Below are 21480 nucleotides of genomic sequence, written 5' to 3' on the forward strand. Positions count from 1 at the left end.
CATTTCATTTTTCCTAATGAAAATTTTCCTGTACCTTTTAACGTTTTAACGCTTATTTATTTTTGGCCCGTTTATACCAGACTCACCCTCTTAAGAATAAGGACATTGTTCCTAGAGGAACACTGGAATAGGAATGGCAACGATGCATTTTGGTAAGAGGACTGTAATTGACCACATGGCATTTACCCCAGAACCCTGAAACAGCGTGATTCTTTTAGAAATCAAACACCTTGGACCAAAATATCTAACAGATATAAACATTTCCAGAATTTCAGACTTTATTTAAATTGGAAAACATTCAACGATACGATTTAGAAACACAAAAGTGATCCATACTGCGAGTCAGAGTCCGTAACAGTGCACAGACATCGTCCTCGATGGGTGTTAAAGTCCTGTCGCGATGAGACTTCGAGAGAAACAGTAGCCGCGAAGTTATCTCGAACCTTCCACGAGTACGCCACTTTGTTTGTCTCGTGCGACGAAGACTACGTTCCGATAAGATTAATTCGCTTTCTTGGTTCGGGACACCGAACCATCTGTCCCCTATGTTTGCATTACGAAATACTGGAGGTAATGGTTGCGTACCGTGTTTCGTAAAATTCTTGCTGGTGTTTGATGGGTAATGTGTGGTACAGAGAACAAGAATCACTGGTGAACCATGTGAAATGTATAGGTTGCGATTCCAGATGATAGGTCACAGAATTGATGGACTGAGAATAGAAGAACTTCTACAGACGTCTAGATTCCCTATTGATTCGAAACTCTACAGATCAGTTTTATCACTGATATGTTACAAATGTTAGCCGAATGACTTCATTTTTACTAAACCACACACTCCTTCGAGATTCTGGGAAAAATGCAGATTCAATTCCTGGCGACAGGTCGGAAGAGAATTCATGGACTGAGAGTAGAACTCCTACAGACGTCTAGATTCCCTATTGATTCGAAACTCTACAGATCAGTTTTATCACTGGTATGTTAGAAATATTAGCCGAATGACTTGATTTTTACTAAAACGCACGCTCCTTCCAGTTTCTGGGATAAATGCAGGTTCAATTCTTATGAAATCAACACTTGATGACCACTGGGTGGGAGCAATTAACAATATTGTGCAGTCACGTAGGCGAACTCGTATCCGTGAATGCTGTCAGACAGGTTGAAGAGGCAACCGTGTGATGCGAAGGCAGCGATTCACTCGAATGTTGTCTCATTAGTGAATCGAACACTGAATATTGCACGATCTTCGAGTGCACTATACCGTCTATGTTCAAATACTCTATACAATTTTTACAATGGTATAAAACTTCATATATACGTAAAGAAATTGTATATTTTTTTTCATTTACTAAGATCCTTCTATCTGACAGATATTCTACTTATTTGTCTCATCTGTTTACAAGCACCTTTTTTTAATTTAATTTGCCTTGTAATGAGTTGCTTAACTGTTACACCATTAATAGGTTCATCACTCTAACCAGAATTCATTTTAATGTTAATTTGGAGATGCAGAGTACGTTTATCAACTCTGAAACAATATTTATGAATCATCCTGTATACCATACAACAAACCCAAGGAAAATGAACGTAACAAGAGATATTTTATTCTTTGCCGAACACTTGTAACATTTTCATTCTAAGTAAATAATATTTCTCACAATGAATAGGTTTGTTCCGCTTTCGTCATGCGACAGATTCTATTCATTCCGGATTCTTCGACTGATTTAAATGGTAGCTCAGATTTCCCCGGGTTTAATTTAAGCGGATTTGTGGTGTCTATGGGGCAATTGGCAACAAAAAATCTCTGTTTGTTTGATATAGGAGTGGTGTTTGCCAATCGCAAATGACGACCAACGGGTTACGGCAATCACCGTAACACACCAATGACCACGTCGATAGAAGTAATCGATTGCTTCACCGAACCAATGCTGCATAATGAAAATGGAAGTTTTTCCGAAGGACGGTCCCGAACTAATTAAATCAATTAAAAAACGCGAACAGAACTCCACTGTCATGGACTATTGACTATAAATACTCGTAATTCGTTATATCGAGTAATATTATATTAAGATATCCTTACATAGGGTATTAAAAACTATTTAGTTTAAGTTAATGTTTAATTAAAAATCCCCTATTATGATCAATTCCTCACTGTATAGTATGTTGCTGTAACTGTTTCTACTGTTATTTTGTTTCAATTGTTGTGTTTGCATACTAGCTTTATACCCGTATGATAACTAAATAAACAAATATTAGACTGACACATGATAGAATGCAACTTCGAGGATCCCCGTGGACTGCATGAAACATGAATAAAGACGCACTGATACATCTTATCCAATAATACACGTGAACATGACGTAACCTATACTCATCCGAATATCGCGATACTATCGAATGGAAGAACCTTGAAGTGAACGAACAGAAACATATGGTCAGTTTATCACCTGATCGTAGATTGTTTATAAAACGTAATCTCTCATAAAGATTACACTCATCGAAGCTACACTGTTAAATCATTATTACACCGCGGGTCTTAATTCAAAGTTCCGTTTCTAAAAGTAACTCCTACAACCAGAACGAAAAACAAAAGTATCTTCGTTCTCTAATTAATTTTTATTAGATAAAAAACAAAAGAAAAAGTTTCGTAAGTTGGATTTTATTCGATTTGATTTTAACACTAGAACCACCTGACCCGTCAAACTGACGGATTGAAGATTTCGTGTTTTACGGTTACTGAAATTATAATAGGGGTCTTCGCGGAATTTACGTTGACTTTCAACTAACTATGCGCTTTAAAGTGTACATTATGCTAAATTGTAGTATATCTCTGGTCGACGAGCAACAGAGTATAAGTCAGAATTATTAGTTTTACAAAGAAGCACTTATAATATTAACTGTCGTATTAAATATTACATGTGCTTCCCTGCAAAACTAATAATACTAACTCATACTATTTTGCCCGCCCACCAGAGATACATTACGTATATTACTATATTATACAATTTAATTTCGCATACATTCAATGCTGGTGATTCTAATATTAAGCAGTCCACTCTGCAATAAATGCAATGCATAACGACCGCGGTCCAATCGTTATCACTAAAACTGTCACCAGTTACATAACACCTATTCAAAATGACCTTGATTCAATAAAAATAAACGTCTGATATCCTCCAACGGTTTCACATATACATTAAAAAAAAAAAGCGTCAAATTCCAAAAGGGTCACTCGTCTTACCCAGTCAACAGAATCACGAAGCGGACTTTGTCGGACAGAGACGAGTGGATATGTCGCAACTGGCTCGAATTCGATCGTGGCCGAGACCAGGGCCAAGTCCGTTGTTACGCGCTAAACAAAAGAAAATAAAAGAAAAGGTACAACCCCGAGATGTCGAGGAACTTTCGTCGGTTATCGATCGATTAACGCTTTCTTCGCTTCCTACCGTTCCGTATAGAAGCGTAAATAACACACACAAGCACACACCCACACGCATACCGTTGTATAAGTAGATCCGCCGCGAAGAGGAGGGCCGACCTTGGCATATCAAATGCTGGAAACGTAGAATGGGCACGTGAAACGTCGACCGTTTGTTCCTTCCTCGCGACGATACATTATTCGCGGGCAGCGACGACGGTTTCGCCGGGGCAAGGTTGCCGGGGGACCAAGAAACGGTGGACGGACAAAGGTGTATAACGGTGCGACTCGTCGGTGGAACTCGATAAAAGTCGGCCCCGAGATGCACGGAACACACTGCGTCAGCGCCTCGTTCGATACGCTTTAGGGTATGTTTATGTTGGAGCTGCGATAAACGATCGGGTTGCGGCGATAAGAGTAAAATATAGAAATACAATCTATTGTTTTATAATGGAACTGTTTTACATTGGACCAGCGAGCAGAGCTAATGTTCACAGATGATGAACGATAAAAGCGACGAGAAATAAATATTACTTTTTTTTTTTATTGTCATCGCCGTTTTCTTCATTGGTAAACAACCAAATTAAAACAATGTTCCCATCATCCTCCGTCATTTTAACTGAACAGAACATTCAGAATATATTTTAAATCTAGAATGTATTGCCACCATATTAGAATTATAATTATACACGGTGCCACTGAAGTACATCCGCTCTCAAATATGAACAAATTTTTACAATTTGACAACTCTGTAACGGAAGACTTTACCTTGGGCACCGAGTTAAATAAAATCGAACAAAGAGATCAAAAAGTGGAAAATTTGCATTTCATTTAAACAAATTCATTAATGCCCGAGTGAGGCTATACTTTTTGCCAAAAGTGTATTTCTTACATTTCATCGGTAAATGTGTAACGTATTGTCATCACTGGCGACATCAGCAACTTATCAGCACGTATTATGCACCGTAAAATACAACGGAAACAGAAAATGTCAGAATTTACTTAGGTATCGGGTAGACAAGAGTTTGCAATTAGCAGAAATGTGGGTGATCAGCATACGAGCAGTGTATGTGACCAACATACATTCGACAAACGATCGTCGTCTAATCGACGAAACGCTCATGCCAAGAATCTCATTGCCATTGAGGAGAGCATTGACGATATGATGTTGCAGATAAGCGGACGCATTCATATTTGCAACATCTATAATAATGTGAATATGTGTCGATATCGAGTTGATGTTGTTTATGTACCACGCTGTTAACCCTTAAGTAGTCGTATTCAGAAAATCACATAAATGGTCGCATGGGGTCTCAGGGTATCCCAATTTAGTATTAAGTTTTTGTTCACTCTTTGCTTATGAAGTGAAACGTTGGACCATTAAAGTTAGAGGGCTCTGCGATCCAAAATAAATAACAAAGCTTTCACTGAATGCAATGAATTCTCTATTATTTTCTTAACCCAATAAGATACTTAATAGAAGTAACTCCTACTTTTGTACCTTGTCTTTATGAATCACATTAGAATGTTACGTCTCTATTATAAAAAATCCGTAATCTACTAATCATTAAATGATTCATATCTTTAGGAATAATTTTATCTCTGGGAACCTTGTTACGTATAAGGAGGACGTAGTATATTTGGGGAATAAGGGTACGGAATGTAATGGAATCACCGAAAGACACGGGAATTATTGTTTAATAAATTATCATCTGTATCTACAAGCTGTACGAGGTATCTCGAGATAAGCATCGGGACAAGATAATTGAAACAATGTTATTCTTATTTGTCCTTCCTCTCGAGGCCGTTTTAAGGCCACTTCGAGGGGTTTTTTAATAGAATGACAACAAGCTTTATTATCTCAGAACAGTTGGATAAGTGACAGTCAATTCGAATATGAAACGAAATATAGGTGAACTATAGATTCCTATATATATATATTCTTTTTGTACCTTCGATCGACCGCAAAATGTGTAGCTCGAAGTGACCTCGAGGCGACTTTGGAAACATAAGAACAGTTTGTGTGTCAGTCTTATTCTCGGATATCCTCTTCTTTATCTAATATCGGAAAAGAGGCGCCGTTCCGTCTCATCGTACCCTCCTATTGTTTAGCTATTATATCACGTGATAATTTTTGCGGCACGGCTTTTGTCGCGTGATCACGGCACCTTAACGGTGGAATCGCAGCCGCTTGTTTTTGTACTTCTGAAAAGCGTTTGTAGTTTAGTTTTATAATCACCCAACACTCTTCGGTCGTGTACCGTGTAATCGTCTATTATCGTTTCTATTTCGGAATCAGGAAAACCGTGTTTCCCTCGAAATTGCATGCGATTAAAGTGTTTTGTGGAAACTTATTTAACGGGCATGCTGATGTTCAAGTAGCACGGTAAATGTATACATTTATTAAAAAATGACCTGATGAATATTACATTTTGTTTTTACGTGTCCCTACTACGAATGGTTAATTCTTGTGCTATACAGTGTGTAGGCCAACCTGACCATCTCAAGTATATTAGCTGTTTCCAGTGATACAAGACAATAGTTACGGAAGACGTAGCAGAGTTTTATAGGTCAAATATAATGGTTGAGAAAACAATTAGATCAAAATGAAATGCTTATAAATTTTTAAGTAATTGTTCTATTATATTCATGCCACTCTCTTGCATTATTTTACTACTTTAAGGTCATTTAAGGGATTTGTTGTTATAGAATGTTGAACTTGTATTGAAATTAAAAATACGTGGATTTATTTGCAAAAGACACCAATGACCTTAAACTAAACGAATACTCAACCATGATCTACTGTTTCGTGAATCATTGTACTAGAGGTCATAAACCTTACAACATATCCCATAACTATCTTCCTGTACGATTAATAACAACAGAGATAATTTAGGTGGTCACCACAGTTGGGACACCCTGTTCATAGACAATTTAGAAGCAATCAATTTTTTCAATACACCTCCATTACAAATTTGTATACTTAAAAACTGCCAATTTTATTCATTGTAATGCATCTCACTCGTCCTAATTGTTCCGATAATCTTTTCGATCCACTCGGTTAACAAGCATATGTATCAACCACACAGACCTCAAGATAAGTGTATACATTTACCAACGAATAAGTTTATATAACACGGTCTAAGATATCGAAGAAAAAAGGGTAATACTTACTGCCTCGTGGACCGTAGAATTTGACGGAAAATTCGTTTAATCCTCCTAGTATCGTCACCTCATGCTTGCTTTCTATTCTGTTTGCGTGTATGAGTTAAGGAAGATATGAGTCTGCAAGAAATCTCACGAAGACATTTGTCTTTGAGCACACAGAGATAAGCAACATTGTCTGAATAAAGTAATTCAAGTAGAAAATATTTACAATGTACATATTTCGTCGATGGAAATAAATTCGAGAGATTGCAGAAAAGTTGAAGATATATTCTCCATTAGATTCCCTTATGAAAAATGAAACAAATTTTACATCAACAACTTCTGTGCATCTCCAAAACTAGAGGCAGAATTTCGTATATACAACTTAAACTGGACATATCGTATAGGAACACTCGTTAGCATTATTACATCAATTAGTGCACCAATTTAACATATTTTCCCGATTCAACTTAATTCAAGAATAAAATAATAGCGTTTTCAACCAATGTTAAATACAACGGCCATTACTTTTGCATACACCTATCGGGTCAATATTCCATTTTAAATGAACGAAAGCTTATTTGTATTATTAAAATCATTCGAATTAACCCTCGGAATACGAATGGGTTGCCCGTGACCCACAAAAAAATCTCAGACACATGATAAATCGTCATTGTTAGAATGTATTGACAAGTTATTTTGACTTGCGTGGTAGTTCTAGTGTTAATGAACCAAATTTTGAGGTATTTTTCATAGCTACAATTAATTCACGAGTACATCGAGTCGCTGGAAACGGTGCAATGCACCAATACCGTACCAGAAGGGTTAAGGGGTGACTTGCGCGCGATCATCAAATAAGAAGCGAAAACATCGAGCGCAAATATTTAACGACGCCGGTGAAAACGGTACAATGAACCGTGGCGAAACCAATGGCGCGGTGGGAAACCGTGAACCAGGAATCGTGTCAGAAGTCTGCTGTAACATTATTTTTCTCGATCAATGCCGACCACGCGGCGCGGAGGGCTCGCGTGACCAAACGAAATCGTAACGCCTCCGTGGTGCTGCGGCGACGTAACGTGAAATCAAAGATTTTCGGGAACGAACCGGTGATCAATGTGTCCATCCACCTTCGAATTTGTAAGCAGCGCTCTTTTCTTACACAAGTTGATTTCCATTGATGAATGTCAATTGGAACGAGAACATTCCAATTAAGTTGAATATAAGAAAAGAACATTTTTGAATCAAAAAAGAGTTCTGCAATTGGGTTAAATGATCAAATTCGTTTGTAGGTAAATTGTTTGATGAATTAGGACAGAGGATCAACTCTTTCGCTCCGAATGCCAGCATCTGTGAGGTTTAAGCCATTGACAGTTTTACCCAAGTGAGACTCAGGCACGACGCATTTATCATATACGACCTAGTTATTAAAAAGAAACGCATAAAATATGTTTTTTTAGTACTCGCATATATTCGGATACTCAGATCTCAATCGAGTGGATATCAGAGTACTCAAGCTCAGGTACCCGTAGATTTGAGCAACAATAAGAGCCCTGGTGTTTACTCGCGATTTTCCTCCCGAAACTGATCTAGCGGAATGATTCCGCGGAGGAGACCGCGCGGTTGAACGGGGTCGGAAACCGGGGAGTAGGTACGAAAACAAGCAACGGGAATCAGAACAGAGCTGAAGAACGGAACAACCGAGTGCCTAGCTTTGGAGAAAGTTCACTGAACAATATTCCGCCGAGGCTCTCATCACATTCGGGGAGAGTAAGGATAAAATACACTGGTAGGGAGAATTCCGCCCGTTTCTCTTTGTTCCCGGGGAATTTATTCGGAAGAGGGAAAACATTGGGTCGGTCGCTTGGAGACTTCAATTTTGAAGTTTCTTCCTAATGAGAAAAATCTTGCGATTGATTCAGCTACACAGAGTTATATCGAGAAACTGAACCGTTTATTATCAGAGTGGTGCAAGTCTAATTTCGAGAAAATTGATAATACAATTGGTATGGTCACGAATAAGTTGTAAATAAATAACTTTTAATTTTACTAATATTCAGTATTTGTCTGGGTTATTTTATGTTATTTCAGTTACACAAAAAATCGGGAAGGTACTGTGAATTTAATGTGTAATTTCACCTAATTATTTTTCACCATCTATTAGATAGCGGCATTAATTCTGTCCTTCAGCATAAGAAACTATACGCAACCGAACTGTTTACAGAACTATAGAAAAACAAATTGATAAATATAGAGATAAAAAATAAGTCGAAAATATAGGATTTCATTTTTCTATTTCAGACTTCATTTTCGAGAAAATCGACTTTGAAAATCTGCTGGATACGCGTGCAATTCAATAGGATTTCCTTAGAGTGTCTGTTCATTGCATTCCGTTTCTACTTACTACCATGATGAATACACGCATTTCAAATTAAATTTTGAAGCCGTATTACTCGAAAACGAAGTCTCAAATGAAAAAATATTTATTCTATATTTTCGACTTATTTTTTCACGTGGAATATCCCCCTACCCGGTTACACCATCAGTTACAGGACACTCTGTATAGTATATTGATGAAGAAAATGAAAAATTTTTATATCCTTAAGTTCCTGTCTAATCTATATTCACGAAATTCTTGCAGCTAATTAGTGCACTACTCAGAAGAATTAGAGGATCCCTAATATCGGCAGTCCTGTTGCACCCATCAAGCGAAGGAAACGAAACAAGTGTTACAGGTTTTCTAAATTAATATCTTTTCCGTGCAATACTAACACCATTAACACCTAGTTATTCTTGTATAAGAAACATTTCAAAAATTGATGTAACAATATCCAAAAACAGCCCCTTATACCAAATTGATTCAAGATCTCACATTTTAACAGTGAATTCAAATTCTTTGAATCAGAAGGTAATCGATATAAATTCTGTCCCACGTCACGCATTTTATACCGCAAGAAGTTTCGAAACTTTCGGAGAGATACGATCAAACCCCTCTTCGTCGTTCTAAATTCAACATCCAGAAAATGGTCGCCCCGGGTAAGACCAAAAGTCGTCGATTTTTCCTAACGCGTATCGTCTCTCTCTTTTTCTCTCTCTCCGTTCTCCCGCGAATCGTTGAAAAGTAAAATCGAATTACGCCGATGTGTGTCATGTTATTCAACGGTACGGTAAACCACTTTCTTGTTTTGGCAAGCGGTTACACGCGAGCCGAGGCGTTACGGAGCACTCACTCACTCGGCCGGAGCAGTTCCGCGGATTCGTTAAGCTTGATCCCCACTGTGCTCACGGACACACATCACTTTTCAAATTTTCTGTAATTTTTTGAAATGCATTGCTTTAAAAGTACCATCATTACCATTGAGAATTCATATGCGTTCTTTCGATGGAGCATGGAGTAGCCGAGGCGAATCAGATCAAAACGATTAGTAATGATTAATAATTGATATGAGATGAGGTAATATGAATGATCGAAATGTTATAATATTGATCTCACTTTCAACAGTGAGAGGTCTACCTAATAGCGGTGCATCCTTCGCCAGTGAAATCTTCTGTTTGAAATTTTTCAAGCCATTTTTAACACGTACAATCACTCGCAGCATTGTTTCCGTACACCGCAAAAATCTGTTTTTGTGTTTAGGGGTGGCAATTTTACGCTGTCGAAAGTAATAAACCATTAGGTGCCAGGAAATGCACTTTCCGGTATTCCATTTTTCAAATCAATCGCAAACAAGTTTCATTATCCCAATGTTTACGATTTTTTTATTAACTAAAGAGAAAAGTTCAGAGAACATAATGATTATATAATTTGAACATTGTAATGCGGTAGGTAGTACAAAGGATCAAACGCTCCCATTTGTCAATAGAAAACTGAACGAACTTTGAGTTGAACCCAACAATATGATTGGGTCTACGAGTGATGCGCACTAGAGGGTATGTAACCGTGTGTACAACCAAGAGAGTAAAGAGTTATCACTAGACTGCATTTGTTAATGCAAATTTAGAATTTTCGATACAGATAAATGAAAAACAAAATTGACTAGAATTCTTTTTCCCTGTACTAGAGATTTCAATATGTTCATAAGAATACGTAGATATTAATAAATTTTACTATAATCCTTATTTTCCTACATTTTCCACATGCTATAAATGCATAAACATCAGCAGTCTAGTAACCACTTTGTGTATCCAAAGTACATTTTACAGTTCCCTATCCACTATTATTTAATTTACCAAATATAGAACACTCGATCGCCAGTGGATATCAAATTTAACACGGAAAATCAATTTCCATAACACTCGATCCCGATCCACCCAGCTGAATTTCGTGCAGCAATGGCGTAGACTTCGTGCAAACAGGGAATACTCTCGCAAACGCCTCGAAAAATAAAATCAGACGCGTGATTATGCGATACAAAGGGTTGAAATAATTTTACCGGTCGCAACCGCGCTTATACGTGGAAACAAATACGCTGCCTCGCGACCGGAAGTGTTACGGTTTCGACGTGTGCGCGAGAAATTCCATCGCCGGCTGCTTTCACGAGCAGCTCGCGGAAGCCGGAACGGACGTCTCGATTAACATACAAATTAACACAAAACGGACTGGTAGAAGTTCGTTTCATGGCCCGTGTGTGGTCGATCGAAAACACAGGTTGCGTAACGGGGCGACGTGTAGTAACGATACATATGCGACTCGATCCCGACGATCGGTGAACCTGTAACCCCTGGTTTTCCGTTGGTTCTCTCTTGTCGACGCAATTTTATTGTTTCTTACTACACTGGCCAAAATTTCTATAAAGTCACCATGTTTTTTGATGAATTCTTATAATTATTCCATACCAATGAAAAATTTCAGTTTGTATTTTCATTCAAAAACATGGAGGTTGCACTAAGTATTAATATAGAAATAGTGAAAATCAATTGTTAATTTCAACTTTACTTATGTGAAAAGAGAATGACTCTACAGAAATTTCGCAGTTTGTTTTCTGTTGAATATTTTTGTTTTTTTTTTTGTAAATAAATGTTATATTTATTTTTTGAAACCGACGTGTACGTTTTTCTTTAATTAATCCCCAAATGCTATCAAACCCAAATTTTTCATTGGTATGGACTAATTATAGGAATTCATCAAAAAACATAGTGATTTTATAGAAATTTCGGCCAGTGTATTTATAGGCACTGATAACGGTTTGAAGAATTTATAGTAAGGGAGACTGAGGCTAGTTGACTAATTTTTAACATGTCATTTTTAAATACCGTAAATTATAGTAAAATATTCATGAAAACGTATTATGCAGTATTTAATGGACAGGAATTCAGAATTCAAGAATTTGATAATTTAAGGAAATACTGACGTTATTAAGTTACTTTCGAATAAACATAAACAATATTTCCTAAATTATGGACTGTGCAGAAAAACTTGTAGAAGCAGTGTTTGAAGTTTAATGTTTATTTGTGTCATAATCATTAAATAATTTAATGTATGTTTCTACTTTTACGTAAAATGGTTAACGTTAAAGAAAACAAAAATTAAAATAATAAAACAGGGGTTTAAAGTGAGAATATTTACAAAAAAATGAAAGTTCAGATTCAACTTAGGACTAGGATCATTTATCCGTCCGATGCACTCAAAGTGCTAAACTAGGCATTCGACAAAGCAGGAAATTTTTTTAATAAACAAAAATAAACAACAGCGTTCAGCTGATTATGCTCAACTCACAGCAATATGAATTTCAGTAATTCAATGATACCAATAAAGTCTGATGAAACTCAAATAGTTCGAATAACGTCCGCCTCGACAATATTCCGTTATTGGTGTTCATGCATACGCATGGTGTACCATAAACAGCGGGAAGGAACGGATACGGTTGCTCAATCGTCGAAATCCGTTACGAAGCATTTACTTCTGGCGCGATGTTGTTGTTTACAATGTCGAGCGAGCAAACCAGCCAGCTAGCCAGCCAGCGTTTCGCTAAAGACGGCCTCCGACAGTCTATTTCTTCCACCCGTATCCTCCCACTCCTCTCTCTAACTACCACCTCACTCCGTCTTTGTTTCCGCAATCCACTCCCCGTTTCTCTATCCTCCTTCCCCTCCGCCAACCTTTCACTCAACACACCACAATCGCACACGGTGAACGCGGCTGAAGCTTCTCGGATAAACATTCGGAAAGCGCACGCATCGCGCAAATTGAAATAAACTGCACGTGCGAATATCTGTTTCGTCTTTATCTGTCCTCTACCTGGCACTCGAGCAGCTAATCTCGTGTGTGTGTTTGCACATCGCAATGGCACTTCGAAGCTTGCCCGCTTACTAGGGCCGATGAACGAACCGATTTAGAGAGTTGGGAACTGTTTTGGATTAATGCGATGCTTGAAGAAAGTACCTACGATTGTCAAAATTTGATGTGGCTTGTTGAGAGACTGTATAGGGAGTAATAGAGATACTTGAAGACTATAAAAAGTAATACAGAACAATGACAGAATGGAGAAGGAATTTGACGCTCCAGAAGAAATAGTGAACATGCCTGGATTGTAGGACACTTCAGATAACGTCTGGATTATGGAACAAAGAAGTTCGTAACATACACCGCTCAAAGCAATTAGAGGATCGCTATAAGTGGACAACCCTGTTGCGCCAATCAAGCGAAGGAAACGAAGAAATACTATAGATTGTATTAACATTATTTCCGTGCAATGCTGGCACCCTAGTTTTGGTGTTGACGGTTCCAACATGTGTTCCTCTAATTATTCTCGGCAGCATGTTTCATACGAAAATAGTAGACTCTGAAAATTGCGTCGTGAACGATACATTCAACGAAGGAATCCCTGCCTCGTGGTCGCCAAAAGTCTTCCTCATCCTGGCCCTCGACGCAATCCCCGGAAAGGCGAAATTTATGCCACCCTCGAGTGTCCATTGGTTTCCCTTGCTATGTCCCACATTGGCGACAGCTAGGCGACCAGTTAGGAAACATTTGAAGGAACCGTCCAAATTCCATGTTTCTTATACAATAGCCTTGTCTACAAAAGAGGCTCCTCGCGTCGTGAGGTCTCCCTCCATTTATACAACAAGAGCAAGCCAGTGATATTTGTCCCATGCTTTGTGGGGCAGAGAACGAAACATTGGCGTCGTAGTCCCCGTGACGGGAGCCAGCGGGGGCTCTTTCTTGAACAGGGCTGATACAGGAAGTAACAGAGATAGAGAAAAAGGGAACCAACGATAAGAAAATGGGGGAAGAACCTTAGAGAGATTTCACATTGGCAGTGTGTTCTGCCGCATGAAAAACATACGTAAGAACAAAGAAACCCACCCGTAGTGTGAAGGGGATGATAACCGTTTGTACGGCGATACAACAGCTTGGAAACCGCTCAGCGCCAGTATACCATTAACGTTATTAATCTGTTAACATGGCCTCTGTTGTATTAATACAGTGCCGCGAAACTGCCGAGATTTTCTCGTCTAAAGAAGAGGCCAAACACCTGGAAATCTGATCTGCACGTGATAGCCCATATTCCTCGAAAGACCTCTCGCTACGCCCTTGGACAGGTTTTATTTTTGGATGTCCCGCGCGCCTTCAGATCCTCGCGCTTATCTACGATGTTCGATAACTCTTTGTAACGAGATACGTTGACCGCCGTTCCGTCGTCGAGTCACGTTCGATCTGAAACACTCGCGCGTGAAAACCACGAACACACGAGATCACCGGATTGTAATTATACAGGGTGTAACAAAAGTGTTGATTTGAAACAAGTACTTCCTTAGCGAAAATGTTATCTGAGCCTTTGTTAACGAGATATTAACGAAAAACCCCGACCAATCAGAGCGCGAGTCTGCCGGCCGAAATTCACGCGGTAACGATGGCTACGCGCTCCAATTGGTAGCGAACGTTACCGCGAGAACTCAGCCAGTAGACACGCGCTCTGATTGGTCGGGGTTTTCCGTTAATATTTCGTGAACAAAGCTTCGGACAACATTTTTACTAAGGAAAAACTTGTTTAAAATCACCACACGAGTCTCTCATTTCCGTGTCCTGCAATATTTTTGTTACACCCTGTATATCGGGTGACATTTCCTTTCTTTCTCGACGAAATGTCCATCGAACCCTTTTATTGCTCCGAATTTCGTCCCCCCACCCTATACGTCACTTCCCCTTCGCTACGGTTTCTACAAAACCCTGACAAACGAATTTCTCAGGCTTCTAATCTTACTTTTTTTGCACGCTGTACAGGCTGTTGCCCAACTTGGGACAGATGAGACAGAGAAGCTGATTAACCCGTTCGACTGTAGACGATCTAGTCTCGGGTTGAACGGCGCCGAAATGGCGGCGGAACGAAACGAGCAGTACGAATATTAAATCTCAGGACACGATTTTTGATCTCATTTGGAAATTTACAGGCGGGAAGCAAGTGATTCGATGCGTTCCGATGTTTTTGCGCGAGTTTCAATAGTAGACATTTGCGCATTTTATGCATTTATAGCCAATAGGGCTTTGTGTAATACAATAGAGAAACAACTTTCGTCAAGTGCAATGTGTTTTCTACTTTAATATGAACGCAATAAGATATTTCAGAGAAGGAAGAAATACCTATTTTTGCTGTTGTGTTAAAAAATCACTTTAAAAAATGTCATTTTGCATAAAAATCCACAGTCTATTCATTAGTTACCGTTTCTATATACTATATATTATATACATATGTACCAGATAAATTTTCGATGTCGATTTTATCGAACTATACCTCGAACAAAAAAAAAAACTTAATTCTACACTTTCAATTTTGCATAATAAAGCATTTGGTACCTATTCCTTTGGTGTATTCTACACGAAAAAATAAGTAAAGAGGTAAGAATAAATTTGTGTTCGTACAAGGCTTCGTTTTCGAGAAGAACCACTCGGAAATTTCATCGAGTACGAGTGTATTGGCGACAACAAGTAGAAACGGAATGTGATGAACAGACGCGTCAGCAAAGTTCTATTCAATTGCACGCGTATCCAGCAGATTCCCAAACTCGATTATGTCGGAAAGAAAGCATCGTAAAAAAAAATGTTCGCACTTTCGATTTATTTTTGCATGCAGAATAACCATTTTCCATATTCTACTACCGAACCTGGAACACCCTGCATACCATCATTTCGACCACATCCGTAATATGCTTTCTCGAAAAGTGAAATTTGAATGAACTAACAAATGCGTAAGTGTACGTAGAACAGTTCTGGTTCTAGTGAATCAAGCCAATTTGGCAAGACGACAAAAGCGTGTTCGCAGAAAAATAACAAAGAGGTAGATCGAACCGTGTATACAAATTGATAACAGACGAGACACAATCAATTGTCAACGACGAACGAGAAAGAACGACGCGTTGTATTAGCGCAGATAAGGTCCCGCGTGTTTCTCACAGACCAGTGTAAAAATCGTGACGATAAAGAGTGACAATCTTACAAGCGTCCGGTTACAATCTATTCGAAACGAGACGCGGCGCACTTGGAAAGTCGCGCGCGCCGATAGCGAAAGGTCTATGTAATCCGGAGCCGTAAACAAGGTCAAGTATTGGACGAGAGATGACCTCGCGGCAACGCCTTTCCGCTTGTTCACGTTTGGCAAGATTCCGAAATTCGATCGTCTCTAATGCACTTCGCGTAACAAGATAGACGATCATCGTGGCCCGAAGTCGCGGTCTCAGATTGCGCATTGTTTGAACGTCCAACGAGAAATTGCTTTCCCCTCTGATAAATACAACAGATCTGACGGAACGTATACAAGTACGTTTCAAAATACAATATGCAACCTAAAGATTTAAAATCAGAAAACAATATTGGAGTGTTTCAAAATCTGAGGATATTTTAATAATCATTAAAATAATTATGAAAAGTAGTAATTATTGAAAATAATGATTCGTCAATTAGTGAAATTTAGAAAAGTAAAAGGTAATTGTGCAGTTTAACAGGCTTTTCTCAAATAGATTTTTTAGAATATAATTCTAACCTAATATTTAATGCGATGTAGTTAGATGAAATTTTTCATAAAAACAATTGGAACTAAAAACAATTCTGCGACCTCCTTGAGGTTCCCACGGTTTTGAAATCCGGGCTCTAGACATATTAAACACCCTATGTATACCATCTTTGTCCTAGGGGTACTACTAACTCGTGTTAACACTAGAATTACCAATGCAGTCAAAATGACTAATTAGTACATTCTTATAACGATGATTAAAATGTTACAATAATAAAAGAATTTAGTTAATACACAAATTCTAGGATTTTCAAGAAATTACCATGTTTGTCAATCCGACAGAAATAGATATACGGTGGCTACCAACCGTTTCCAGCTAAACTGTAATTTCAACGTGTCTCTTCAAAATAAAATATATAATACGAATAAACTCTTCATAAACCTATATTGAGGATACATTGCTTCTTCAAATTTGGTGATATTACAAAATTTTGCTTGCATAAAAATAATCAGTTCTGTTTCTAGCCAAATACAGCCCTGCCAGAAGTTACGACAAAGATATGGTGAAATTAAAATTTGGCCGGAAACTTTTGGCAGCCACTGTACATTTATAGCCGGTAGTTCTAATGTTAAAGAAACACCCGTGTAACACGAAATTATTTTCTCTGCCCAGGAATAATCCCACTCACGTGGAGCGAAAAAGTAAACTGCTAGGCGCAAAATGGCTTCGTTATTACAATATGAAAAGCCCATCTAGATGGAACTGCATTACCGCGGATAACGCCCGGTACGCTTCTCACGTGTGCTCGCGTGCCTTCTGGCCCATTAGGGTGAACCATTAACCGTCCATACCGCGCATTGATTAGGTTGATTTCGGGATACACACAAGGAATCTTCCGAGATGTCCCGTTTCCCCTGTATCGACCGGTACGTAATCGAATTATTTCCGGTAACCGCATCCACGTGTGCACAGACTGTCGTGTAATTGGTGGTACAATCAAGTTAAGGGTAGATTCCACGCAAAAAATAAGTCGAAAGTATAAAATAAAATTTTTCCGTTTGAAACTGCCAATGGTATTGCAGAAAGACACTGGTATTGCTCGCAGATTTTAACTAATTATCAATTAATTCGTCATATTTTGATGTACGAAACTATTTTCCTTAAATGAAAGAAATGTTAAATAATACTATGTTCCAAAGTGTGACGATGTTTAGATTAAACAACGCGTGAAATGATTACATGAAATTACGCTACAATCTTAAGGTGGCATTAATTAAGGCATCTACCCGATTCAGATTAATTTTCAAAGTCGATTTTCTCAAAAATGAAATCTCGAATGAAACAATTTTATTCCACATTTTCGTCTTATTTTTTCACGTCGAATCACCCCGCAACCAATTGTACCGTCAGTTACATGACACCCTGTATATCTCACCTGTGCACGGCAGTTAGCGAGTGCCTGATGGAAATTATAGGGATACATCGGCGGTCAGAATGTAATTTACCGCGACCATGCCAAGCAGTTACGCACCCGCGCGAGACAGTGTCACTGACCCGGCACGAAAATGCAATTTGTTCCGAGGAATCCCGTTCCCGGGCGTAAAACCTTTAAATCCGCCCGCCGTTGGTCTTTTTGTTCATCCCCCTTTCGCGCCTGCGAGAGATTATTGGGACCGATGCACGGAATCGCAACGGTTACCAGCAAAGTAAACGATACTTTTCCGCGGAATCATCCATCGAACACGTGGAAGAAAATGTTCGTACGTGACAGTCCAATTTCGTGGTGATTTTTAATAGACTAAAATAAACATAAAACAATAACTTATATCATATAAGCATTAATAAATAAGTAAGTGATGAACATATCACGATGTAACATTAATTGTCGCGAAATAAGGAGACTGCTGTCACGGAATAATCAGTGGGTTTTGTGAAAATTCAATTTTCTATTTTTTTTAATTAAATATGCTTAATAGAATACTTGGTGTGATGATGCGAGTCAAGAATAACTAATAATTATGTAATTATATCCTATTCTAAATAGAAATCAAAGAAAAATTCCTGGATTTTGCACAGATAAAGTGAAAACCTTATCGATCATTTTATAATATCAAGTATTTAGACTTTATTGTATGCTGTAACGGTTATAAAACTTGAAGTCTAGTGATGATATTGAATGTATGTTTTTCATTGGTTTCTGGTGTTTGTCGTATGCTTCGCGATCAGACGAAATTGGTAACGATTAAGTAGTTTGTAAAATTGATTTGTAAATAAAGATAGCTGTTCATGTCTGATATGATACTATTACAGGAATGAAATTATAATGGTGCATTACGTGTGATAATGGATTAAATTTCCAGGTGATCAACAGGCTTAGGTAACCATGGAAACCTTTGGGAGGCATTGTATGTTTGAGAGAGCTATTGAATATTAGTAGGCTGATATGTCTGTGTAGTAGTGTCTGCTTCTACTTGCAGTATAGCGTTATCTATTTTCGTGACGGGTTTCACTGTACAGTTTTTATCAAGTTATTGCTGAAACTAGATAATACCAGGCCATTGTCGATATTTACAATTCCTAACAAACAGTAAAGTACCCTGGAAATTTTCCAAATTAATATTCCTTTACACGAAGTCAAACACGATATTTTCTACTCTATTTTTAATTTGTAATAACTACTGTTTCTTGGATAGATCAATTGAAAATTGCTTTTCTAGGGCGTTGAATATTTTCAAACATTTCAAGAAAACGATTCAATCGAAAACCATATATAATTACTTTGAGTTGAAAAATGAATTCTATGTTGTTCTTTGTACAGAGGTGTTTCATGATCGTCGGGCATTCTGCGGAACAACAATAGCCCCGATAATAAAGTTAATATGAAAACGGTCGAAGGTGTGCGCATGGTAAATATGCGGTTGCAATTCTAGAAGAGGAAGTAAACCTTGTCATTCGTGTGTCATGTGGGCGTTCAAGGTGAGCGATCATACGATGAACGTTCTAATAGATACGCTTTGCAATAGTTTAAAACGCGTTTTTATTTCAATGCGATCTTATTTCTGCCGGCAGTGTTACGCGTTACCTGAATGCACCACGAAAAAAAAAATTCCGTAGATCGCGTGCATTGTTCGCGTAGACAACACCGCAAAAACTAGCAGAGCAGAAGAATCTTGAGAACATTTCGAACAGAAAAAGAAAGAAAAAGAAATCCAATCAACTTTTGCAAAATATTGCAAAGAACAGACGTCAGTGCATCCAATATTCTACATAACATCCCCATTACAAACTGAACACAGAAATGGAAAATACAGTAGAACGCCGATTATTCTGAATGTTTTCTGACATAGTCAGTTTCGAAGAAGCACGCAGAAACATAATATTTAGACGTCGTTTATCTAATTAGATTCATGAAAAATAATTCTTTAACCCTGATCTCAGAGTAAATTCATAGGTTTCTTATCTATAAGCACTGAAATTTACAAAAGTCTATTAACAGGCTACCGGTCAGTAAAGTGTCAAGAGCATTTCCATTCGAAACAATATAAAATTAAACGAAAAATCTTGCAAAACAAGGAAACAAGGAACGTCTGCGTAACAATATGAAGTTCGACGAAATAATTTCAGCAACTCCGAGTGAATGAAACAAGAGGAACGCAACAATGGACAATAAAAATGTAGAAAGTACGGTCGTGTCTTCGGAAAAGTCGAAGTGAATTTAGCAAGGAAGAGACAAAGAACAGGGCCGGCCGGTGGTGGTGGTTTGAGTCAGAGGTTTGTACGCGAATCGACCGTAGTTTCCCCGATATTCGCGTTTACGAAATAACTCCGAGGCGACTAGAACACCAAGGCTTTCGACCGGCTCCCGGTGCATCGCGGAACAAACGGAGGAATATTCTCGGGCTGATGAAAGAAACGATAAAGCCGCCCGGCGCTCTCGTCGAATTAGTTACCGCCGATTGCCAGTGTGGATTATGCTAACGCGTCTGGGACTTTCACTCCTCGGTATCAACGGAAATCGCAGAATAACACGATACGAATCCCAGGTTTGCATTTTCCATTGCTAAATTCTTCTTTTGAAAACGGATAGCAATGTAAAAAAACAAGAAAAGCTGGATAATGAGTTGAAATCGAGCAACAATCTACACTTCGTTTTAACAGTGGACCTAACAGCGTTGAATGTATACTAAATTCAATTGTTTAATACATTAATATGTGTAACACCAATTTGAAAAAAGAAGTAAATTGGATGATGATGTGAAATCGAATAACAATCTGCACTTTGTTTTAACAGTGTTATACTGAATTGAATTATATAGTATATTAATATGTATAATACGTTATAATTAATGAGGGGCGTTTAAATCTTAGTTCCGAGGCGATTCAAAGTTTTTCAATGCTGTAAAAATTTGAATTAGTTTAAATATGATTCAATACTTGAAACTCTTGAATCTTGAGTACTGATTAATCTTACGTCGTTAAAGATTACCTAAGCCCTAAAAGTCTTGAATGCTTTGATACATCTTAAAAGCTTAGTGAGTACATATGCGGTATCGTACAAAAACATTCAAAATGCTTTCAGGATCTATCAAATCTTTGAAGACCTTCAGGACCTATCGAATCAGTAAATGCTCAAGACTAATCAATACACAAGACTAATAAATACTCAAAACTCAAAAATAATCAAGACTCTCAACAGTTTTAAGTATCGAATCATGTTCGAAATGATTCGAAGTTTTCATCAAATGTACGTATTCAAAGCAATTTGAAATGCTTCAGAGCCCGTCACTAATTACAATATAACGTAGTATAATGTAAAATATGTAAAATTATTAACGGTCAACACAAATTCCGACGAAAGCACCGTTACGATCCCACTAAATATAAAACAAAAAATGTATAGCTCGTCAATTTGACTCTTTCAGACTTGTTCTCAACTTAAACTGAAATGTGAAACTACACAGTCGAGATCCTGC

The 21480-nt window shown here is 38.0% G+C and overlaps 1 protein-coding gene across 2 annotated transcripts in view; it reads right to left on the reverse strand.

Annotated features, from left to right (window-relative positions):
- LOC107185907 (ubiquitin-conjugating enzyme E2 H) overlaps positions 1-21480 on the reverse strand; it is a 59414-nt gene that overhangs the window by 33748 nt on the left and 4186 nt on the right. For both annotated transcript variants that reach the window (XR_001516172.1, XM_015573683.1), the window contains exon 2: positions 6590-6666. Coding sequence is in view for 1 of the 2 variants with exons in the window: in XM_015573683.1 (XP_015429169.1) it covers positions 6590-6666 (77 nt within the window). In the remaining variant the exon portion in view is untranslated. The remainder of the gene's footprint in view (positions 1-6589; positions 6667-21480) is intronic.

This window comes from Dufourea novaeangliae, unplaced genomic scaffold (genome assembly GCF_001272555.1).
Source record: "Dufourea novaeangliae isolate 0120121106 unplaced genomic scaffold, ASM127255v1 scaffold56, whole genome shotgun sequence".
Classification (NCBI taxonomy): domain Eukaryota; kingdom Metazoa; phylum Arthropoda; class Insecta; order Hymenoptera; family Halictidae; genus Dufourea; species Dufourea novaeangliae.